Raw genomic sequence first — 18,490 nt, 5'->3', positions numbered from 1 at the left:
AAAAATTGACTGAAAAAGCAGCGAAAACATTTTAATATCTCCTAATTTGAAAATTTTAGGGATGTAAAGCTAATAACATCAATTTAAAAGTGTTGTTTTCTCATCTGGGGCCCAATAATATGTATCAGGAAAGGCAGATTTGTTAAGAGTTACAATCTGTCTGTCAGTAATTGTTTTTATATTTTTAATTGGACTTTCTCTGGCTTAAAAAATAAACTAAGTTAGCCAAGTTAAGCAATAAAGGTATCTCTGATCAAAACAGAGCTGAACTAATTTCAATATATATCTCTGCTTTGTTTGATCGCTTCCTTCAGTTGCTGATATTATCCATTATTAAAAATAAATAGTTTTTTTTTGTATAAAAATTAAACAATTTACTTTCATAGTATTTAAGTACAAAAATAGAAGCCACAAATGTGGCTACATTTAAATGCAATAATCAACTAATTTATTACAATCTTATAGAGTATATATATTTATCAGGTATTATCAGGCCTTCCAGGGCGGAGGTTTTGGACCGTTGCTGGCATTACGTTTTTGTGATTTGGCTGTTTGTTTTGTACTGAGTGCAAGTATCTGATCGAGCTTATCGAAATCACTGGGAGATTTGCTCAACAGCAGCTCAATGTATGCCTGCAGTTTATCCATGGGCGATGATGGATCCTTTTTGCCCACCACATCCAAGTTATTCTTCTCCGTGTTGCTGCTGCGTTGCGTTTTACTTGACTTGGGCGTATCCGGATAATGACGTGCATTGTTCAGATCCGGAGACTCGCCGTCCGTCTCGCCGCCGGAGATCTGAAATGTCTGGTTGGGTGAGGTGAGTATGGCCAGCGCCTGTTGCCACTGTGCCTCCATCACGCCGTGCAACTTCTCCGCAATGTCCGCACTGAAAGTAGTTACAATTTTAATAGTATACTTAATTTATTGCAGTTCATTTTACCGCTTTGTCTTATAGCAGCTTAGCTTGAGATCCAGTTCGTCTATCTTTTTGGAAGCATTTGCCAACTGTAGGCGATACAATTCCACCTCCTCGTTGTGCTTCTCCTGTATGAGATTCAATTCCTGATTGTTCTTCTCGTTTATCATCTCCAGCTGTTTGACAGCACGCTCCGCTATTAAACGTTCACGTTCACGTGCCTCCGATTTTAATTGCTCTTCCAGTTTGTCGAGCTGAATTTGAAACTCTTGCAGCTTTTTGGCCACAACATTTTCCATTTGTTGCTGGTAATGTTGCTTCAGAGATTTTTGTTGAATCTCCAGTTTTCGCTTGAGATTCGTCTGCAAGTTCAAATATTTAGCTTCACTTTTTTATTTTAAATATATAAAACTGCTTACCTCGATATCTGTTAAATTGGCCAGCGCTTCTTGCAGAGATTTGCGTTGTGTTTCCAGATTATCAGCGCGTGTCTTTTGCTTTTGATGATATTCCTGCAACATTTCCTTCTGCTGATGCAACGTCGAGTTATCCTTTTCCAACTCTTCAATGCGTGTTTTAAGCTAGTAATAGACAAACAGATTTTATATTGATTAATGGATTAATTTATACACAATATTGAATTGTCCTATACCACAAAAATCTCAAAAAACATAGTTTAAGTTTCTGATTTTAAATTTTTTTGAATTTGTAAAAATTAGGCGATAACGTTCGTTTGCGGGACTTCAAACTTCCATAACTTTGTCAAAACTCACCCAATTTTCAAGCGGAATGTCATTTTGGTCATTACTTTTCCTCTTAATTGATTCTGCATATAAATATTATTACCTTAAAAAAAAAATTAATTTTTGATTTTTTTTCCGATAAAATCATGTACTCCCCCCTTTGACTTTTTTGAAAAAATATTTTTTTCAAAATTTAAAAACCTGAGTTTTTACTTTTAAACAACTCCTGAGACCCAAATTAGTATAAAACGATACTTTAATTTTGATTTTGAGAGGTTTCATTTTTCTGTAAAAAATCAAGCTAAATCTAACAAAAAATTTGACTTGTAAAGTTGCTTAGACAAAGGTTTCACCAACTTCAAACTTCCATAACTTTGTCAAAACTCAACCGATTTTCAAGCGGAATGTCATTTTGGTCATAATTTGGTCTCTTAAGTGATTCTGCATATAAATATTATTAACTTATAAAAAAATTTTATTTTTGATATTTTTTCGACAAAATCATGTACTCCTTGGAGTTTTTGGACTTATTGACCTTTAAAAGTCTCAGATTTCCAGGTTTCAAAACTTTAATCTTGCATAACTTCGGCAAAACTCATTCGATTTTCATGGAGAAGGTCATTTGGATCGTTATTTGGTATCTAGATTGGTTCTGCATACTGAAATAATTATAATAATAATAAAATACCTTCTCCTGCTGATAGTCCATCTTGGCGAATCTGTCGCGCAACTTGCTGAGCTCAGCATGTGACAGTTCCTCGACTCGTTTGCTGCTCTGGAGTTGCAGTTCCAGCTGCTCCTTGTCCTGAACTGATGCCATTGCCTGCCTCTGGCAACGCTCCAGTTCCGTCTCCAGTTTCTCTGTTTTCTCCTGGAATTTGGTGGCCAATCCGACGGCCTGACTTAGTTCATGCTGCAGTGCATCACATTTGCCGTGACTATCGTTGCGTTCCACCTCCAGCTTGTGAAGCGTGTCACGCAGATGTTGCACCTCAAAGTTGAGTGTCTTGGATTGTTGTTCCGCCTGTTGCAAGGCGGCATCCTTGGAGCGATCCACTTCGATGGCCACTGAGATGCGTTGCTGATACTCCAGCAATTGGGATTGCAGTGTCTGCACCATTTTCTCCAAGTGTTGCCGCCTCAGCTGCTCCTCTTTCAGCGAGGGAGAGGCTAAGGCATTATTTGCCACTACAGTGCCTGCCAAATTGCTTTTGCTCCACAGATCACTCAGACTGATGAGCTTGTTCTCATTGCCGGATACGGAAGTGGCCAGACGTAGGCTGGGCAGTGAAGTTGCCGCCTGCTGAGATTCCTGTGCCTGTCCAGAATTCCCGCGCAAACGCAGATAATCATCACTGTGATGATGATGATGATTTTGGTGTTGCTGCCAAGCATTGTGATCGTCCAGATAATTATCGATTTCCAGCAATATGTTGTCCTGGAGTTATTGTTAAAAATAACAATGATAATTATATTTCGGTATGAAAATTAATACAGTATTCCCAATTTCTGTCTTTTCTAATCTTTTTCTTTCATATTTTTAAGCTCGGTAGCCAAAATTGGATACAGGAGCCGTTCAGATTCGTGACAATTTATTTTGTACAAAATTTTTACTCTATTATCTTCCTTATTTTGATTTTCAAAAATTGTTTTTTAATTAATATCTTCTTTTTGTTATTCCTAAAATCATTCGGAATTCATAGCAGATATGCTATTATTATCAGAAATATCGCTCAAATAAAATATATGATCGCTGAAAAATATTCTAATAACATTCCAAACTTTCGCCTTTTCTAATATTAATGTTTGAAATTTTTTATTCAAATGTTTGTGATTCAAACATTTTTCATAGTTAAATTTCCTAATTTATTATTCCATTTTTATCTTTTTATTTTGATTTCCTGGTTTTTATTTCTTAATTCTGTAATTCCATAAAAAAATATTCTGAATTAATATGAATTATCTGATATTCTCGTCAGAAATATCGCTCAAAAATATTTGATCTTATCAATCTTATTTCAAAAACCGTACCTGCCGTGGCGGTTCCACAGAGCCGCTTTTGGGCGTGGAGTGAACCATCCCATGCAATTCACGCTGCTGTCTATTTCCACCCAAGGCAGTGCGCACTGTACTCGTGGAAATGGTGGAAATATCAGAGGGTGCCTCAAAATGTGGCTCCAGCTCCAGATTTTGCAGTCTTGCATTTATATGATTAAGCTCGGTTTTCTTGCTCGGCACTAGAAACTGATAGGCAGCTGTTGTGGGCGCAGGCGCCGGAGGAGGGGGCATGGCCAGTGCATCTGCACTCGCAGCAGCTGCACTCATTTTACTTTGCACCTCACGCATTTGACGCTCTGCAGAGTCCGTATAGTAATTGGGCGGAATTAACAGCAACAAATCGGTATCATCCGTATCCGTATCACTCATTACTCAACACATGCTTCATTTAAAACATAGCTTAACCAAATTAACTTAGCAATTTAAACAAGCAAGCGAAAGAAGCGCTTGTTTTTGTTGCTATGACTGCAAGTAAACACAAGTGTTGCCACACGCACTTAACTAATCAGCTCATTTGGTAGATGTGGCAACGCCGCACACAGAGTGGCAGCGCCGTGAATAACAGTGTTGCTCTATTGCACGGCTGCCACATTTGGCGTTTCTGCGCCAAAACTGGCTGTTTTTTACCCAATGGTTATTTTTATTATTTTAAAAAATTTTGTTGGAGCCTTTTAATTTAACTAAGTAGCAACGGTGCATTCTATTGACAATTAGCGCAATTCATATGTACATTTCCCATATAAAATCGTGCATAAGAAAGATATGTGCATACGTTAGAAAACCAGTGGAATCAGGTTTTTATTTTTCTTTCAGTAATAGCTTACAGATTGTGCTCAGTTTTCTTCAAGCTCAATCAATTTGTTGCTTTTTAACTCTTAGTTAGATTACCTGCAATTGTCTTTATATTGGTTCGAGAACTATTCGTTTTAAACACCTTTAAAAAATACATTCTGATGGAACCTTTGAACCTTACCACATGCATTATGCTGATAGTAATATTTTGACAAGCGACGAAATTATGTCTTTCATAGTAGGTCGCTTATGTGGATCTGAATCCCAGCACTTGATGATCAAATCTTTTATCGGATTGGAATGCATAAATATGTTAGCATCATTCAGATCAGGACGTTTACCTGCAGATGTTAGTATTATAAAACTGTTCGATTTTTTCTATGCTTTCTCACCTTTACAAGCTTCACTTATAATTTTCATGGGAGAATCCAGACTGGAAAATGGTCTTCTTCTTGACATAACCTCCCAGAGAATAATCCCAAAGCTATAAACATTGCCCTTTGCCGTGTATTGGGACACAGTTATGACCTATATAATTATTGGATTCATTAATTTAAAGTAAAATTCTCTATACAAATGAAAGTTAAAAAATACAAACCTCTGGAGCCATATACGGGGCACTGCCAAATCCGTTAGTCATCCCAGTTATCACTTCAGGCACGCTGATCGAGCTACAAATCTTTAGTTTTTGAAAATCGTCCACAAATAGCAATTTTGTTGGTTTCAAATCACGATGGGTAATATTATGTTCATGCATATAAGCCATACCCTAGAAAATATATACACGATTCAATATTATGTTGTTATCCAAAGATTCAGCTAGCTGGAATATACCTTGACACATTGATGCATCCATTTCAAGGCTTCAAAGTATGAGTATTTCGTATTTCCTTCATTTCCATGCAGGACATCTTCAAGTGATCCACAATCCGCATACTCCCTTAGTAGGAAAACTCTTTTATCATTATCTACACTCATGCCATATAATGTTATAATATTATCATGGTTAAGACGCGATAGGTACTTGAACTCTCTCTCAAGTTGTATATATCCATTACCAGGAATTCCATATCTCTTGACCGCTATTGTCTTTTCGCCATCTGTAGTTTTCCATTTGGCTTTGTAGACGTCCCCAAATTTGCCAATTCCAATAGTCTATATTATACAGTTTGAATTGAAAAACTTTAGACTTATGATGATTAAATGACTTTTTAAAATACCTGCTTATCTAATAAAATATCTTGCCAATGAACTCTATTAAATGTCAGGTGTTCTCCATCCACGCTGTCATACGTTTCCGATATTTCCATATTGGGGAGACTCTTTTCAAATTCAAAAGATTCAAGAATTTTTAATACTTGTTGAATTGTCGGTCGTTTCTTTGATTCCGCATGCCAACAGTGATTTATCAATTCTTTTATCCAATCCAAATTTTCTGAACCTTGGACGTCACTCATTATTGGACGATTACCTACAATGATATAAATTAAATAAAGTAAACGGTTTCCTTTATTACTAAAGTTTCTTACCCTGCATGACTTTATGTAGTATAACTAAGGGGGCAATGTCTCCGAAGTTGTAAAAAGGCTTTTTTCCTGACATTACCTCCCAGAAAAGAATTCCGTAACTATAAACATCGCACTTTGTGTCGTAATTACCTCTGATTGCAACCTGAGTGCGCCAAATAAATTCTTTTCATTCATTGTTCATTGTTTGTTGAATATGGGGATTGATAAATACAAACCTCTGGTGCCATATAATTTGCGGTTACTGCGTCTGCTTTATTATTCGATGCAATTTCTTTCACAATGCCAAAATCCCATAATTTCAGTGTATGAAAATTGTTATAAAGCAATATATTGGCTGCTTTGAGATCCCGATGGACTATATGTTTTTCATGCAAGTACGCAATACCCTGTAAAGTAGAATGGTATGCCGATTTTTTGTTATTAGTTTAGTATAGATATATCCGTACAAGGAGCATACAACTGACCTTGGCACATTGAAGCATCCAAAAAAGTTTATGAATATCTGAAACAGTAGTTTCTTCGTGTTTCCCACTGTGCAAGAAATGGTAGAGAGATCCGCACTCTGCATACTCTAACAGTATGCAGTATTTATTCTCATAATTTATCGAGATACCGTATAATGTTACAATATTTGGATGTTCCAGACGCGATAAACTTATTAGCTCTCGTTCAAGCTTTTTGATAGATTCTGGTGAGTGTCTCAGCTTTTTGACCGCAATTCTCTTGTCTCCAAATTTAGTGGGATAGATTGCACTGTAGACATCGGCAAAGGAGCCGAATCCAATCTATAAAGATGAAAAATTAGATTACCACGTATATTATTACACGTATATTTTTTGAGTCATCTACTAAAGATAAAACAAGTGACAAATAAATATTATTATGTCGAACAATTCTTACTTCTTTTAGCAATACTATTTCTTTAATTTCCACTTTGATATCTACCTCCATAATTGACAGATTCAAATGAATTTAATAAAAAACTTTAAATTTAATCTTTTGTAGAGTTGAGGCGTATTTAGATTAGACCCGCAGCTTAATAAAAACATTACAGAGGCCATACTTCCTAAGCGTAAAGCAGCTGTTTGCTAATGTTATTTTATTTACAGAATGTTAGTATTTTTTGATCGATATATGTACGTATTTAAACTGTTATTGTGCACTGTAAAACCAAATCAGCTGTTAAAAAAAAAAAAACAAAGTTACAAAATAAAATACAAGTGAATGTAATCAATGTAATAATGTAAATCAAATAGAAGTGATGAACTATGAATATTAATTTAATATATATAAAACTGCCTTTTAGTATTATTCCTTAATAAAAGTTTGTCATTGTGTAAAATGATTCCAATTGATCAAACCAAAAAATGTTTATTTTATTTATAATGTTTTGTGTCAAGATTGGATATCAGAAATATAGGGACATGAAAAGACAAGACTTTTACCTCGTAAAGAGGTTTTTTTTTAAGATGTTAGTATCGAATACCAAACAGTTTTTTTTTAAATAATTTTTATATTTAATTTAATATCTTTCGTCACAAAATTGAATATCAGAAATTGCTAAACGTTAAAAATTTGCTTTATTATTTGAATAGTCAACATATTAAATGCATTCTCCTCAAGTGTGTTGTCAAACTGCCACAAGTGCTAAACTCCATCGGACAGTGGATACATTTGTAGGGGTGATCGTCAGATTGAAACTCTGTCTCCTTTAAACTCTTATCCTCATTTATAGCTATGCAATGATCCGTCATCATGTGCTTTCGTAAATTGTTTTTAATTTTATACGTTTTCGGACATTGTTCACATTTGTAGGTGCTTTCGTAAGTATGAATCCTTTGGTGTATTTTTAAATTTACTTTGCCTTTAAACTCCTTTAAACATTGCTCACATTTATAGGAGGACTGTTTGTCAGAATGAATCAACAGGTGGCTTTTTAATTGATCCTCCGTATCAAAGGCCCTCGGACAGTGATCGCATTTGTGGAGACGATCGTAGGAATGATTTTTAATGTGCTTTTGAAATCTAGTAAAGTCCCTAAAAGACTTTGAGCAGTGCTCACATTTATAGGAGGGTTTCTCAGCATGAGCCTGCATGTGATTATTATATTGATCCTCAGTATTAAAAGTCCTCGGGCGTTTGTCAGTGTGAAACATTAAATGTTCTTTGAACTGTTTTTCCCTATTAAAAGTTATTTGACAGTGCTCGCATTTGTAGTTGCCATTGTTTAAATGAAGAGCTTTGTGATTTGTCCATCTTTGTTTGCTTTTAAAACTCAATGTACAGCAATCACATTTAAAACGTCGCTCGTTGACGTGAATCACCCTGTGTTTTTTCAATAGCTCTCTGCTTGTAAATGTCTCTGGGCAGGTTCTGCAGTCGTAATCAAGTCCAGTGTTGTGAGTGCGTATTTTGTGAGTTCTTAACAAAGTTTTGCTTCTAAACGCCTTTGAACAGTGATCACATTTATAGGGACGCTCCTCAGAATGTATCAAACTGTGAGTCTTTAATACTCCTTTAGTTTTAAACGCTTTCGAACACTGCTCACATTTAAAACAACGTTCATTAGTATCTCCTTCTTCTTCATCCAAAATGTCCATTCGATCTTCGTCCTCAGTTTCACTGTCCTCAAAGTCACTATCTTCATCTTCATCCATAGTTTTTTTTGTTTCTTCAGCTTCACTATTCTTAGCCATAGGAACTTCGGTTTCTTCATTTTCTGAGCAAGTTGACTCGGCTTTTATGCAGTTCCCGACTGTAGTAACTTCGGTTAAGCCTTTGGTACCTTCTCCTATAACTATCGCTTCAATATCGGGTTTTTGAGACGATTCGCTTGAAAGTTCCTTAAAATATTTTTCGCTTTGCTCGCATTTGAATTTGAATTTAAATGCATTTTTAACAGACATTATGCAGGGTTCGCATATGTTTTGAGGCAGTGTATCGGTGTCTCTGATTTCACAGTTGGTACAACTTTCCAGCATTCCAATCAGTTGCCTTTCAGCAAATATATTTTCCAGTGTGCTGCAGTTTAACGTGCAAATGCGGCAAACTTCATTAATTTCGTATTTGATTTCCATAAAATATTGTTGGCTTTGCTGGTATCTAAGCTTGAATTCAAATGCATTCTTAGCTGCCGATATGCAGGGACCGCATATGTTTTGAGGCAGTGTATCGAATTTCCTCATGTCACAGTTGGTGCAAGATTCCAGCATATAAATAAGCAGTGGCTCATTGTCCCTCTGCTCTCGCTTGACAAATATATTCTCAAGTGTGCTGCAGTTCAATGTGCAAAAGCGGCAAACTTCATCCATTTCGTATTTTAATGTGTTTAGTTAATTTATCAATTAGTAAACTGAATTTGTTAATCAGTAAAGTGAATAAACAAACGAAATGTAATTCGAGTCAATGAACGAACAATAAACTGAACTACTGAGCTATATGAACGCTCAAACCTTAACTTCTGAGCTATATGAACGCTCAAAATTAAACTGCTGAGCTAAATAGTTCAAATGAACGCAAAAACAAGCGTGCCACACGCAACAGCTTGCTATCTAATTAGGTGTGGCAACGCCGCACACAAGTGTTAACCCAAGTGTGGCAGCATCATGCGAACAGTGTTGTAATTCTTGGCGCTCAACGCAATTTATTAAATTGTTTACGTGTGTGTTTGTGTTTAAGGTGCAGCAAGTTGAAGTCTGTTACATGTAATTTTCGTTATAAAAGTAACCGACCGCAGCAGCAAACACAAGTATAATCATAAAATACAAGAATTTGTGTCCCTTTCTCTGCTGCTGCTGCTGCAAAGATAATTTCGTCAATTGCTCCTTTTCCTTGGCGAGTGCATCGACCTTTTGCATTAAATTTTGACGCTCCTCCTCCAGTTCGTTGACCTTTTGCAAGAGTTTTGCCAACGGATCGTTCTCCTTATCTTTATCTTTGTCCTTCTCCTGTTGCCCCCCTTCCATGCCTGCCCCCTCGGCCAGCATTAAGGTCGATTTAAATTCCGCGCCTTTTTTGACCTCAATCAACTTGACTTTGATTTTAGTATCCCAAATGGCAGGAGTCGGCAATGTTTTCCAAAACTCGTGCAAATCGCCAATATTTCCATTCGCCTCGGCTGCTTGCATTAGAAACTTGTGACGTTGCACATTTTGATCGGAGCAAATTGGATGTACAAATATATCGATAGTAACGGTCTCCTCCGGCATAACCATGCCCACATTGGGGCGTACAAAAAATAGCTTGGGCGTTGTTGTCTTTAATTTGAAGGCAACTCGATCCGTTTTGCTGGGATTAAAGACCAATATCTTCTTGCAAACGGCTCGATTGAATGGTCCTTCCAGCACCAATTCCTCGGGAGGATCAACCACCAGCATGGCACCTTCTTCTTCCTTTGTCTTTCCCATTTGCGACAAAACAACAAATATTCCTTTAAATGATTCTTAAAAAACCTCGTAAAATATTTAGAAAACCATTTTCGGTGTGTTCTGTAAATTTACCTTAACGAAACGAAGTGTTCTTAATGACTGAAATTTCACAATTTTCGATTCTTTGCCTGGACAGAAAAATCCAGAGTCTACTCAGTTTTGAATTTCAATATAAGTGTTGGCTAGCGACAAAAAAAAAACGTAGCGATAAGTTTATCCTTTTTTTTTCATTATTATAATTTTTTAATGACTACAGGGTATACATATTTTTAAATTGAATTTCACAAACTTTTGTAAAATCTACTTAAAACTTATGTATTAACGCTGAAGATTGCTCAATAACAAACATTGTCAACATTAAGTAACGACAGTGGACATGAATTAATATTTAAAAAGCATTTTTTTTAAATAACGATGTACAATATTATTTAATAGGCGATATTATCTCTGTGTTTACTTAATTTCTAATTTAGCAACTTAAAAGTAAGTGTCATCAGTAAAAACTATTTAATGCCCTGCAAAGTTTGGTCTTGAGCTGCGCGAACAAATCGATATAATGATTAAGATGCTCCAGATTGTTGCGGTAGGGCAGCATCCTGCCATTGTCCTCAAAGGATTGCTTGGCACTTCGCAAACGGCTTTGGATTACTTGTAGATCGTGCAGCTGGGCAGAAGACAACTCCAGATCAGTAGACACCATGATCGACAGCAGTATGGCAATGTCTGAACTGGGTTGAAACTTGGGTGTAGCATGCGTCACTGCACCGGGATCAAAGAGCACTGTGTGGGATGCGTCTTCGCCTCGTGTCGGTGCTTTTAACCTGAATTCCTTCTCTGCTCGGCGATTTCCCTGCTCGGACTGTTGGGACAACAAGTTACCATTATTATTCGAAAAACCATAAATCAAAATTATTGCTGTCAAAACCATTACTCGACATATGTTATATACTTTATGGGGCTTCCATTTGATGCGTTACACACTTTGTGAGAGAACTGCAATACCCTCTGCAAAAGTATGTTATTAATTCGAATTCGAACTCGTACTTACCAGCAGTTGTGGCAGCTGCTCACCGTGACTAAAATCGCAGCTTGGCGTCAAAACAAATGAGGCTTCATTGTGAAGTGCGGCATATTGATATCCTTGGGTAGTTTTTTTAAAGCCTGGATGCAAATCCAAGAGTTTCAACCGCTTTTTTACTGTTTCCGTCAGTTGGTATGTGTGTATCCTTGGCAAAATGTCGTTTAGAACAATTGCTTTAAGCTCTATTTCCGACAGATCGTCGAATTCGCTGGAAATTGACTTGAAATCCTCATAGACGGAATCATCCTGAATAAACAGCAGTCTGCATGAAGTCGTCGCGAAATCAATCAGTGCCTTGTGCAATGCTGAATACTCATTCGTAATACCATCAAAAGCGCTCATCTTTTTTTTTTTGTCCGTGATTTGTTTGTTGACAAAAATTGAAGCACGCGCGATCTTTTACTCTGGCCACACAACAAATTTTAACATTGCAGCAATATAAAATTAGCAGTGGTCTATTCGGTTACTTAACAGAGGGAACAGTTCTACCAAAAACGTTCGGAGCACTGGTAAATAATTTTGAAAATTGCCATGGCTAGTGAGTGAGATGTTTTATTTCTGTTAAATAAATGTAAATACCATTTGGCCATACTGTGATCGAAGCTTTGATGAGTAGTATTCATTTCGTTTTCGTTTTTTCCCGCAATTTGATTTTGAAAACAGCCAGATTTGACGGAAAAAAAGTTGAGTTGGCAATACTAGTAAGAATAAGAGCTTATCGAGTGAGAAAGAGTGAGATAGCTCAAAAGATTTGCCGCTTTATGCGACACTCTTTCGCGAATGCAACGCTGTGCAAATGAACAGTTAACAGTGTAACGGTGATATTCCAGTCAACGCTGTAACCAAGTGGCGCCAATAGCAATTGCCAGTGCCATTTGTAAGCTAAATATTTGTGAGAAACGTGTCCAGTTCATTGTTTATTTTTGTGAACATTTACTTAATTATAATGACGGAAAGTCACACTCCAACAAATCGGCGCAAACTGTGCTTTAATCGCACTCCGAATGTGAAGAGCGAGATCGTTTTTAACACGCTCAATGTTAATTCCATTAATGTGCGTTGCTTTACGCCGATTCTTGGTGAATTTCGCTCTCCCAATTTGTCACCCATTATGAATATGCGGAGCTTAAAAAGTCCCGTATCGCCTATGAGCTTTAGGAAGCCCTTAAAGAAGATGCAACAGCAACAAGAGCAACAACAGGTGGCGCCACCGCTGATTAAAGTGTCTGGCGAAAAGAAGACGCCACCTATGGAAGAGGACAACGATAACAGTTTGAATAACTTCTTAGATGATTCAAGCAATGACAACATTGAAACATCGCTGACAGTGGAAACACGTCGTCGTTGCAAGCAGGCAAACAATCACAGCTATGTCATCAATCATGCCAGCAATGTGAAGGAAGTCCTGCTCATGATTGGCCTCGACCGATATCTGGATACATTTGAGAAATCCCATATTGAGCTGATCGATTTAGTTTCCATGAAACGCGCCGACCTCAAGAAGATTGGTCTGCGCAGGAATGAGGACTGTGATTGTATCTTGGATGCCCTCAAGACGCTTTAAGTCTTCAATCTTCAAGCGATCGCTGGATGATTCGCCTGGTCTATTTTCAATATTTTAATGTGTGTTTTTCTGTATTGTATTAATAAATCAAATAATTTTGTGAATAAACTTCAAATACTGAACGTAAAAAATTAGGTAAGCATTTAAACATTTTTAATATATTTTTTTTTGAAGAAATCGTTCAATTAAAAAATATCTGTAATGTCAAAAAATGTTGCGTTGAAGGGAACTATATTTAACTGAAGGGAACAGTCAGTTTCACTTAACTTAAAATAAAAATTATTAACATTTTTTGTATTTCTCCGGAATTTGTAATATTAGATTTTATTTTTCAATCTTTTAAAATTTAAACTATCAAAATTTATTTATATTTTTTTAATACATTATTTAAATTTTAGTTGAAATAAATTATACATTTTCGTTATTCGTAGAGTATTTAATTCGTTTTTTGTTTGGTTTTTGTATTTACAGCTTCGTTTGTGAAAAATTCGGGTAAGTTCAAAATTCTGTTTATATTTGTGATATATTTCTACCAAAATATCATTCGTCCCGCATTGGGAGACGTTGCCTTCGAGAGGATTATATCCGAAAGTTCCTCGTCCTCCAATTCGTTGCTATACCCAAGATCAATTTTAATAGTGGGATAGGATTCGGGTTTAAAAACAAAATAATATAGAGAGAAACAAAGAGGGAAATACAGAAAAAAAGTGTTAATTACTACGTTTTGAATACACATTTATTAATTATTTTTTTTATTCGCTTTTTGTTTGATTTGAATTTTTTGTATTTTTTTGATTTAGTTTTGTAATAAATAACAATGAGTGTTTGTTTGTTGTTGAAACAGCTGGACATCGGATCACCTTGTGATGGGTTTCGGGATGTGGATTGATGAGAAGGTTGAATTGTTGGATTCGATTCTGGGTTACAGGTGCATAGGCAGGTGTAGGCACAACAATAACAAGTACAACAAATTTCAGTAGACAATGCGCTTTTTATGGTCTACAAAAAAATTCAAGAGAGAAAGAGAGAAAAAGAAAAAAAAAAATAAAAGAAAGAAAATATGGAAGAAAGAATATTCCAAATAATATTTTAATTTAATTAGCAGCATTGACATTCAACACAATCATTAAACAAACATATATTACAAACAAACAAACATTTAAAATGAACATGCGAATGATTTATATATAGAGAAATGTTTGATTAAGCAGGGTCCAAGAGGGGTATCCATTATTATTATTATTTATTTATTTATTTTTTTTTTTTTTCGCAATAATACACAAATTGTTTTAATCATACTTCACATTTTATTTTGTATCTAGTCCAATTTTAGGCACTATTTAATCATTAAATATATATTGCAAAAATCAATAAAAATATGCCTTAAGTCTCTTTTGCTAAAATTAAAATATTTTACAGCTTTATTTTGTTTTGTTTTGTTTAAATATTTGTATATTGTTATATTTTTAAATATATATATTTTTAAATATCACTTAATTATTTTCGTTTTTAAGCCACGTTTTGTGTTGTGTTTTGTTTTTCTCATTTAAGCGGACGGTTACAAGAAAAAATTGTATTTGAAAATTAAATTTACAATTTTTGACAATAAATATTAATTGTATCGTATAATTAATAGAGTTCTCATGTATTTTTTGTTTCTTCTTTTAACTTTAAATTAGTTTTATAAATTATATTTTGTTGCAGTCATTAATAATAGTTTATAAATTAGTTTGCAATTTAAATTCGCATTTTTTTTGTATTTCTTAAAAAAAAAAAATCAACTAATCACAAGGCAAATAGATCTTGACTGTGGACTGTAAGAGGGGGGCGTTCAAGAAGTTTGTTGTTGTTTCGGGGCAACGCAGGCAAGTTTTTAGTGGATGCCAAAAGCTTAACGAGTTGAGACTACGGGCTACGAGAGATAAGTTGAGATAGTGAGTGAATACCATAACCACAGAGAGAATAGAGAAGTACAGAACAAGAGAGAGTTATAAATAGAGAGCGAGCGAGGGGGAGAAAGTGAAACTGGGCCCAGGATTCGGTGTGTGTGTGTGTGTGTTGAATGATTAATAATGTGGTTGCATGAGATTCGTTATAAATGGCACAAATGTAGCGAGTAGCGAGTAAGACATTAGATAGACTTGAGTGAATGATATGAAAGACGTTAAAATAATAACAAGATGAGTCAGTGTTATATAAAATATAGTAACGAGTAACGATTGAAAATAGCGAGTAACTAGTAAAAGTAGCAAGTTCGATTGATTTTACACATTTCTCCGCTTAGTTTTGATCAAAGATCGCACTGTTTTCAATGTACACGTTAAAATAATAGCAAGATGATTCAATGTGATGTTAGACAGTAACGAGTAACGAATGAAAATAGCGAGTAACTTGTAGAAGAAGCGAGTTTTATCGAATTCGATTGATTTATCGCATTTCTCGGCTTACTTTTTGATCAGTGATCGCACTTTTTTCATCGTACGATTAAATATCGTCTTATTGTTGGCACTATTGTTCGATCCCAGCGATGAATTGGACGTCTTATTGCTGTTCAATCCGCCACCGCGATGCACATGCGCCGATGCACGCTGTTGATTGCCATGCGACTGGGACGAGATCTGCGATTGTGTATCCTCTCGCTCGCTCTCCGTGGAACTAACGCCATCCGGACTCTGGCGACTGAACGCGACACTTGGTCGCTCTGGAGTCGGTGATTTGGATGAGGAGCTGGCATCTCGGCGTTGTGGTTGCGGTGTCAATGGCACTGCCAAGTTCTGCATCGATTGCGTCTCATCGGTGAATTCACTGGGTGCCAAGAGTTCCGTCAGCGTTTGCTTGGACAGTATGTGATCCAAGCTGCGCGATTTGCGATGCTGTTGCACATTTGGCGGTGCCAGTTGCTCTTTCTCCCGTCGCGTCACATGACCAAGATTCTCCGCCGTCGCCGTCGCCTCCGTCTCCAGTTCATCCTCCTCCGGCTGCAATGTGCTAGTGGAACTGGCATTGGTCAGTGCTGTGCTGCCAGCTGCCACAACCGCTGCCGCTGCAGCAATTCTCTGCTCCGGCGTACTCAAACTATCCTGACTACTCGACGCCGCCGCCGCCGCCGCCTGATCCAATAATCCGTCCACACTATGCGATCGATAGCCATTCGCCACACCATTCGCATTGTGTCCCAAACCCGCTGCGGATCTGCGTCTTGGTGGCAAGTAAGCCAGTGGCATCATATTCTGCATTGAGGCGGAACCTGCTCCGGATTTATGCAGCAATGCTGTCTGCTGTGTGCGATAGGGAGGCAAGATATTCGAACGTTTCGCTGTCGACGGAGCGCGTCCATAACTCAGGAGAGAGGTGCTGCCACGTTGACGGGCGGGTGAGGGGGATTGCCGGTATCTATTTGCCTGGTGATTAGCTGAGCGAGTTTCGAATTCGAGTTTGAGTTCGAGTTCGAGTGTTGCAATCAAAATTAATCAAATTCATTATTAATTTAGGTTTCTTTTTTAAAAAGAGAGAGTGTAAGTTTGAGAGTTATGTGTGTGTGGCATGTGTGTGAGTGAGAGAGAAGAATTAAAAGTATGTGTGTTGCAAGGCTGCAAAATAAAAACCCTTTTAGTACATCTTATTTAAAATCTAGTTAAAATCATTTAAAAATCATCTTTGTTACTAAAACACTGATCGCAATAAATTCTATTTTTTTAAAATTACTTTAAAAATATTTAATTAATTCAAAATGTAATAAAATCATTAAAAAAATATATATTAAAAGATTTAAAGCAAAAAACATTTTTTTTAGCTGAATTTAAGCCCAACTGTTTTTCTTTAGTTGTATTATTATTTCATCTTGTTTTTTATTTAATTAAAATTATGATTTTAAAATAAGCCAGCTGGAATAAATTAATCTGTATACTCGTTTATTCTACTACAATTTTAGTATTTTTAAACAAAGAATTCTGGCAAAGAAAAGATTATTAATAAGACTTATTTTTTTATGTAATGATAAAAATCCGAAAGAAAATATGCTTTAGATATTATAAAGATTTTTTTTTATTGAAAAAAAATATTATTGCGTTCCCTGTTTAAAAACTAATGAGAGATTCTAGAAATACTAAAAATTACAACTATTTCGGGGTTCGAACTTTAGAGCCTTTAAGTTTTGCAGCCTTGTGTAGGTGTGAGCGTGAGTTTATGTCTGTGTGTGTGTGTGTGAGTTATACTTAAGAGAGATAGGATGAAAGAGAGAGAGAGGGTGGGTAAGAGAGATATTGAATCTACTTTCTTATGGCATTATAAAAATGCCTCAATTTGTTGTGTGAGGATATTTTGTTGACTAAACAAGTTTTGTATTGAGGTTCATTGTTTGTTTTTTGATATTGTTTAGGTTTGATATTGAGGATGTGTGTGTTTTGATTTTGTAGCTTAAAACACATTAGCCCAAGTGCTCTCGATGGCCTAGTCTACGCTGATTTGGATGTGGATTCGAGGTCGAGTTCAAATTCGAATTTGAATTTAAATTCGGATTTTGATTTTGATTCGAATTCTGAGTAGTTGGAGTAGAAGTAGTTGTAGTTGTACTCGTTGGCCCACCTTGTCCGTTGCCATTTGCCGCCATTAGGCTATCCACCACACTGCCTGCGCCACCGCCACCGCCAACACCTGATCCACTTCCATTGACACCGCCTCCTCCTCCTCCACCGCCTCCTTGATAGTCGGAATCGTTGCTGTGCATTCTTTGGTACGACGCGACGACAGGAGTACCAGGCGCCATTGCCGCAATTCTATCGATATTCTTTTCGCCGCGCAAAAATCTGCCGACGGATCACAAGAATTAGAAGAAGAAGAATTCGGATTGAACATTGAAGGGGGGAAGGGTGGGGAAATATTTGAAGTATTAAAATTAAGATTCTTTGTGGGAATTTTTTCGTTTAAATTAGGCAAACTTAAATCTAATGCGATTTGGTCATCATCCATTTAGTCCTAAATGCGCCGTTAATATACCTTTCGAGCTTATCGATGCACGCATCCTGATAATCATGTATCCAATTGACGCCATTAAAGTGCGCCACACTGCACATATCCTCCGGTAGATTCTCTGGCCAATTAAAATGCTGATCCATAATGGGTATGATGTTGCAATTGGAGTTCAGAGCTGCCACAATTTCCTAGTATAATAATATGAGAGAGCACATTAGTTTAATTGTTAAATATTTTTAAAAAATTTTGTTTAAAAAAAAAATTTTACATTTTAAAATTCTATTAAAGGATTGTCACTTGATTGAACAGAAATTCCTTTAACTGTGACAAAGTTAAAAAATTTAAATTCTAAAAATTTTAAAACAAATTCTTTTCAAAATGTTAAATAAAATAATTCCATGATAAA

General features: G+C 36.2%; 6 protein-coding genes across 12 annotated transcripts in view; 1 reads left to right on the top strand and 5 right to left on the bottom strand.

Annotated features, from left to right (window-relative positions):
- Window positions 1-422: 422 nt before the first annotated feature.
- LOC117788783 (golgin subfamily A member 6-like protein 22) lies at window positions 423-4,193 on the bottom strand. Its single transcript, XM_034627649.1, has 5 exons — window positions 3,694-4,193; window positions 2,351-3,100; window positions 1,339-1,500; window positions 944-1,281; window positions 423-889 (listed from the first exon to the last, which is right to left on the bottom strand). Exons 1-5 carry the CDS (start codon window positions 4,087-4,089, stop codon window positions 490-492), a joined length of 2,046 nt encoding a protein of 681 aa, XP_034483540.1. The 5' UTR covers window positions 4,090-4,193; the 3' UTR covers window positions 423-489.
- Window positions 4,194-4,614: 421 nt separating this feature from the next.
- On the bottom strand, window positions 4,615-7,078 carry LOC117788791 (dual specificity protein kinase pyk3-like). 2 transcript variants are annotated; one of them, XM_034627659.1, is made up of 9 exons: window positions 6,942-7,078; window positions 6,506-6,826; window positions 6,257-6,427; window positions 6,042-6,183; window positions 5,733-5,983; window positions 5,347-5,667; window positions 5,111-5,281; window positions 4,905-5,040; window positions 4,615-4,853 (listed from the first exon to the last, which is right to left on the bottom strand). In XM_034627659.1, the coding sequence occupies exons 1-9, from the start codon at window positions 6,990-6,992 to the stop codon at window positions 4,702-4,704; spliced, it is 1,716 nt and encodes a 571-aa protein (XP_034483550.1). In that variant the 5' UTR covers window positions 6,993-7,078; the 3' UTR covers window positions 4,615-4,701. The 2 variants fall into 2 exon arrangements, with proteins under 2 accessions (XP_034483550.1, XP_034483551.1); XM_034627660.1 differs by having other exon boundaries at window positions 6,987-7,007.
- Window positions 7,079-9,658: 2,580 nt separating this feature from the next.
- Window positions 9,659-10,556, bottom strand: LOC117787040 (vesicle-associated membrane protein-associated protein A). Its single transcript, XM_034625485.1, has 2 exons — window positions 10,541-10,556; window positions 9,659-10,482 (listed from the first exon to the last, which is right to left on the bottom strand). The coding sequence occupies exon 2, from the start codon at window positions 10,445-10,447 to the stop codon at window positions 9,740-9,742; it is 708 nt and encodes a 235-aa protein (XP_034481376.1). The 5' UTR covers window positions 10,448-10,482; window positions 10,541-10,556; the 3' UTR covers window positions 9,659-9,739.
- A 356-nt stretch (window positions 10,557-10,912) lies between these two features.
- On the bottom strand, window positions 10,913-12,205 carry LOC117786420. The gene is made up of 3 exons (XM_034624667.1): window positions 12,129-12,205; window positions 11,517-12,055; window positions 10,913-11,327 (listed from the first exon to the last, which is right to left on the bottom strand). Exons 2-3 carry the CDS (start codon window positions 11,889-11,891, stop codon window positions 10,962-10,964), a joined length of 741 nt encoding a protein of 246 aa, XP_034480558.1. The 5' UTR covers window positions 11,892-12,055; window positions 12,129-12,205; the 3' UTR covers window positions 10,913-10,961.
- A 201-nt stretch (window positions 12,206-12,406) lies between these two features.
- Window positions 12,407-13,244, top strand: LOC117786422 (protein matrimony-like). Its single transcript, XM_034624669.1, has one exon. It carries the CDS (start codon window positions 12,496-12,498, stop codon window positions 13,111-13,113), a length of 618 nt encoding a protein of 205 aa, XP_034480560.1. The 5' UTR covers window positions 12,407-12,495; the 3' UTR covers window positions 13,114-13,244.
- A 290-nt stretch (window positions 13,245-13,534) lies between these two features.
- Window positions 13,535-18,490, bottom strand: part of LOC117786415 (sterile alpha and TIR motif-containing protein 1-like) — a 41,531-nt gene continuing 36,575 nt past the window's right edge. For 2 of the 6 annotated variants that reach the window (XM_034624656.1, XM_034624659.1), the window contains 4 exons: window positions 18,109-18,272; window positions 17,698-17,918; window positions 15,562-16,525; window positions 13,535-13,727 (listed from right to left, as the gene is read on the bottom strand). In XM_034624656.1, the coding sequence (XP_034480547.1) occupies window positions 13,643-13,727; window positions 15,562-16,525; window positions 17,698-17,918; window positions 18,109-18,272 (1,434 nt within the window). In that variant the 3' untranslated portion in view covers window positions 13,535-13,642. Of the gene's footprint in view, window positions 13,728-13,842; window positions 14,113-15,561; window positions 16,526-16,585; window positions 16,609-17,478; window positions 17,919-18,108; window positions 18,273-18,490 lie in introns of those variants that run through there. The other 4 variants (XM_034624655.1, XM_034624657.1, XM_034624658.1 and 1 more) reach the window with 4 other exon arrangements.

The sequence above is a fragment of the Drosophila innubila genome (genome assembly GCF_004354385.1).
Source record: "Drosophila innubila isolate TH190305 chromosome 3L unlocalized genomic scaffold, UK_Dinn_1.0 0_D_3L, whole genome shotgun sequence".
In the NCBI taxonomy this organism is placed as follows: domain Eukaryota; kingdom Metazoa; phylum Arthropoda; class Insecta; order Diptera; family Drosophilidae; genus Drosophila; species Drosophila innubila.
This window is presented reverse-complemented; position numbering and strand designations above follow the sequence as displayed.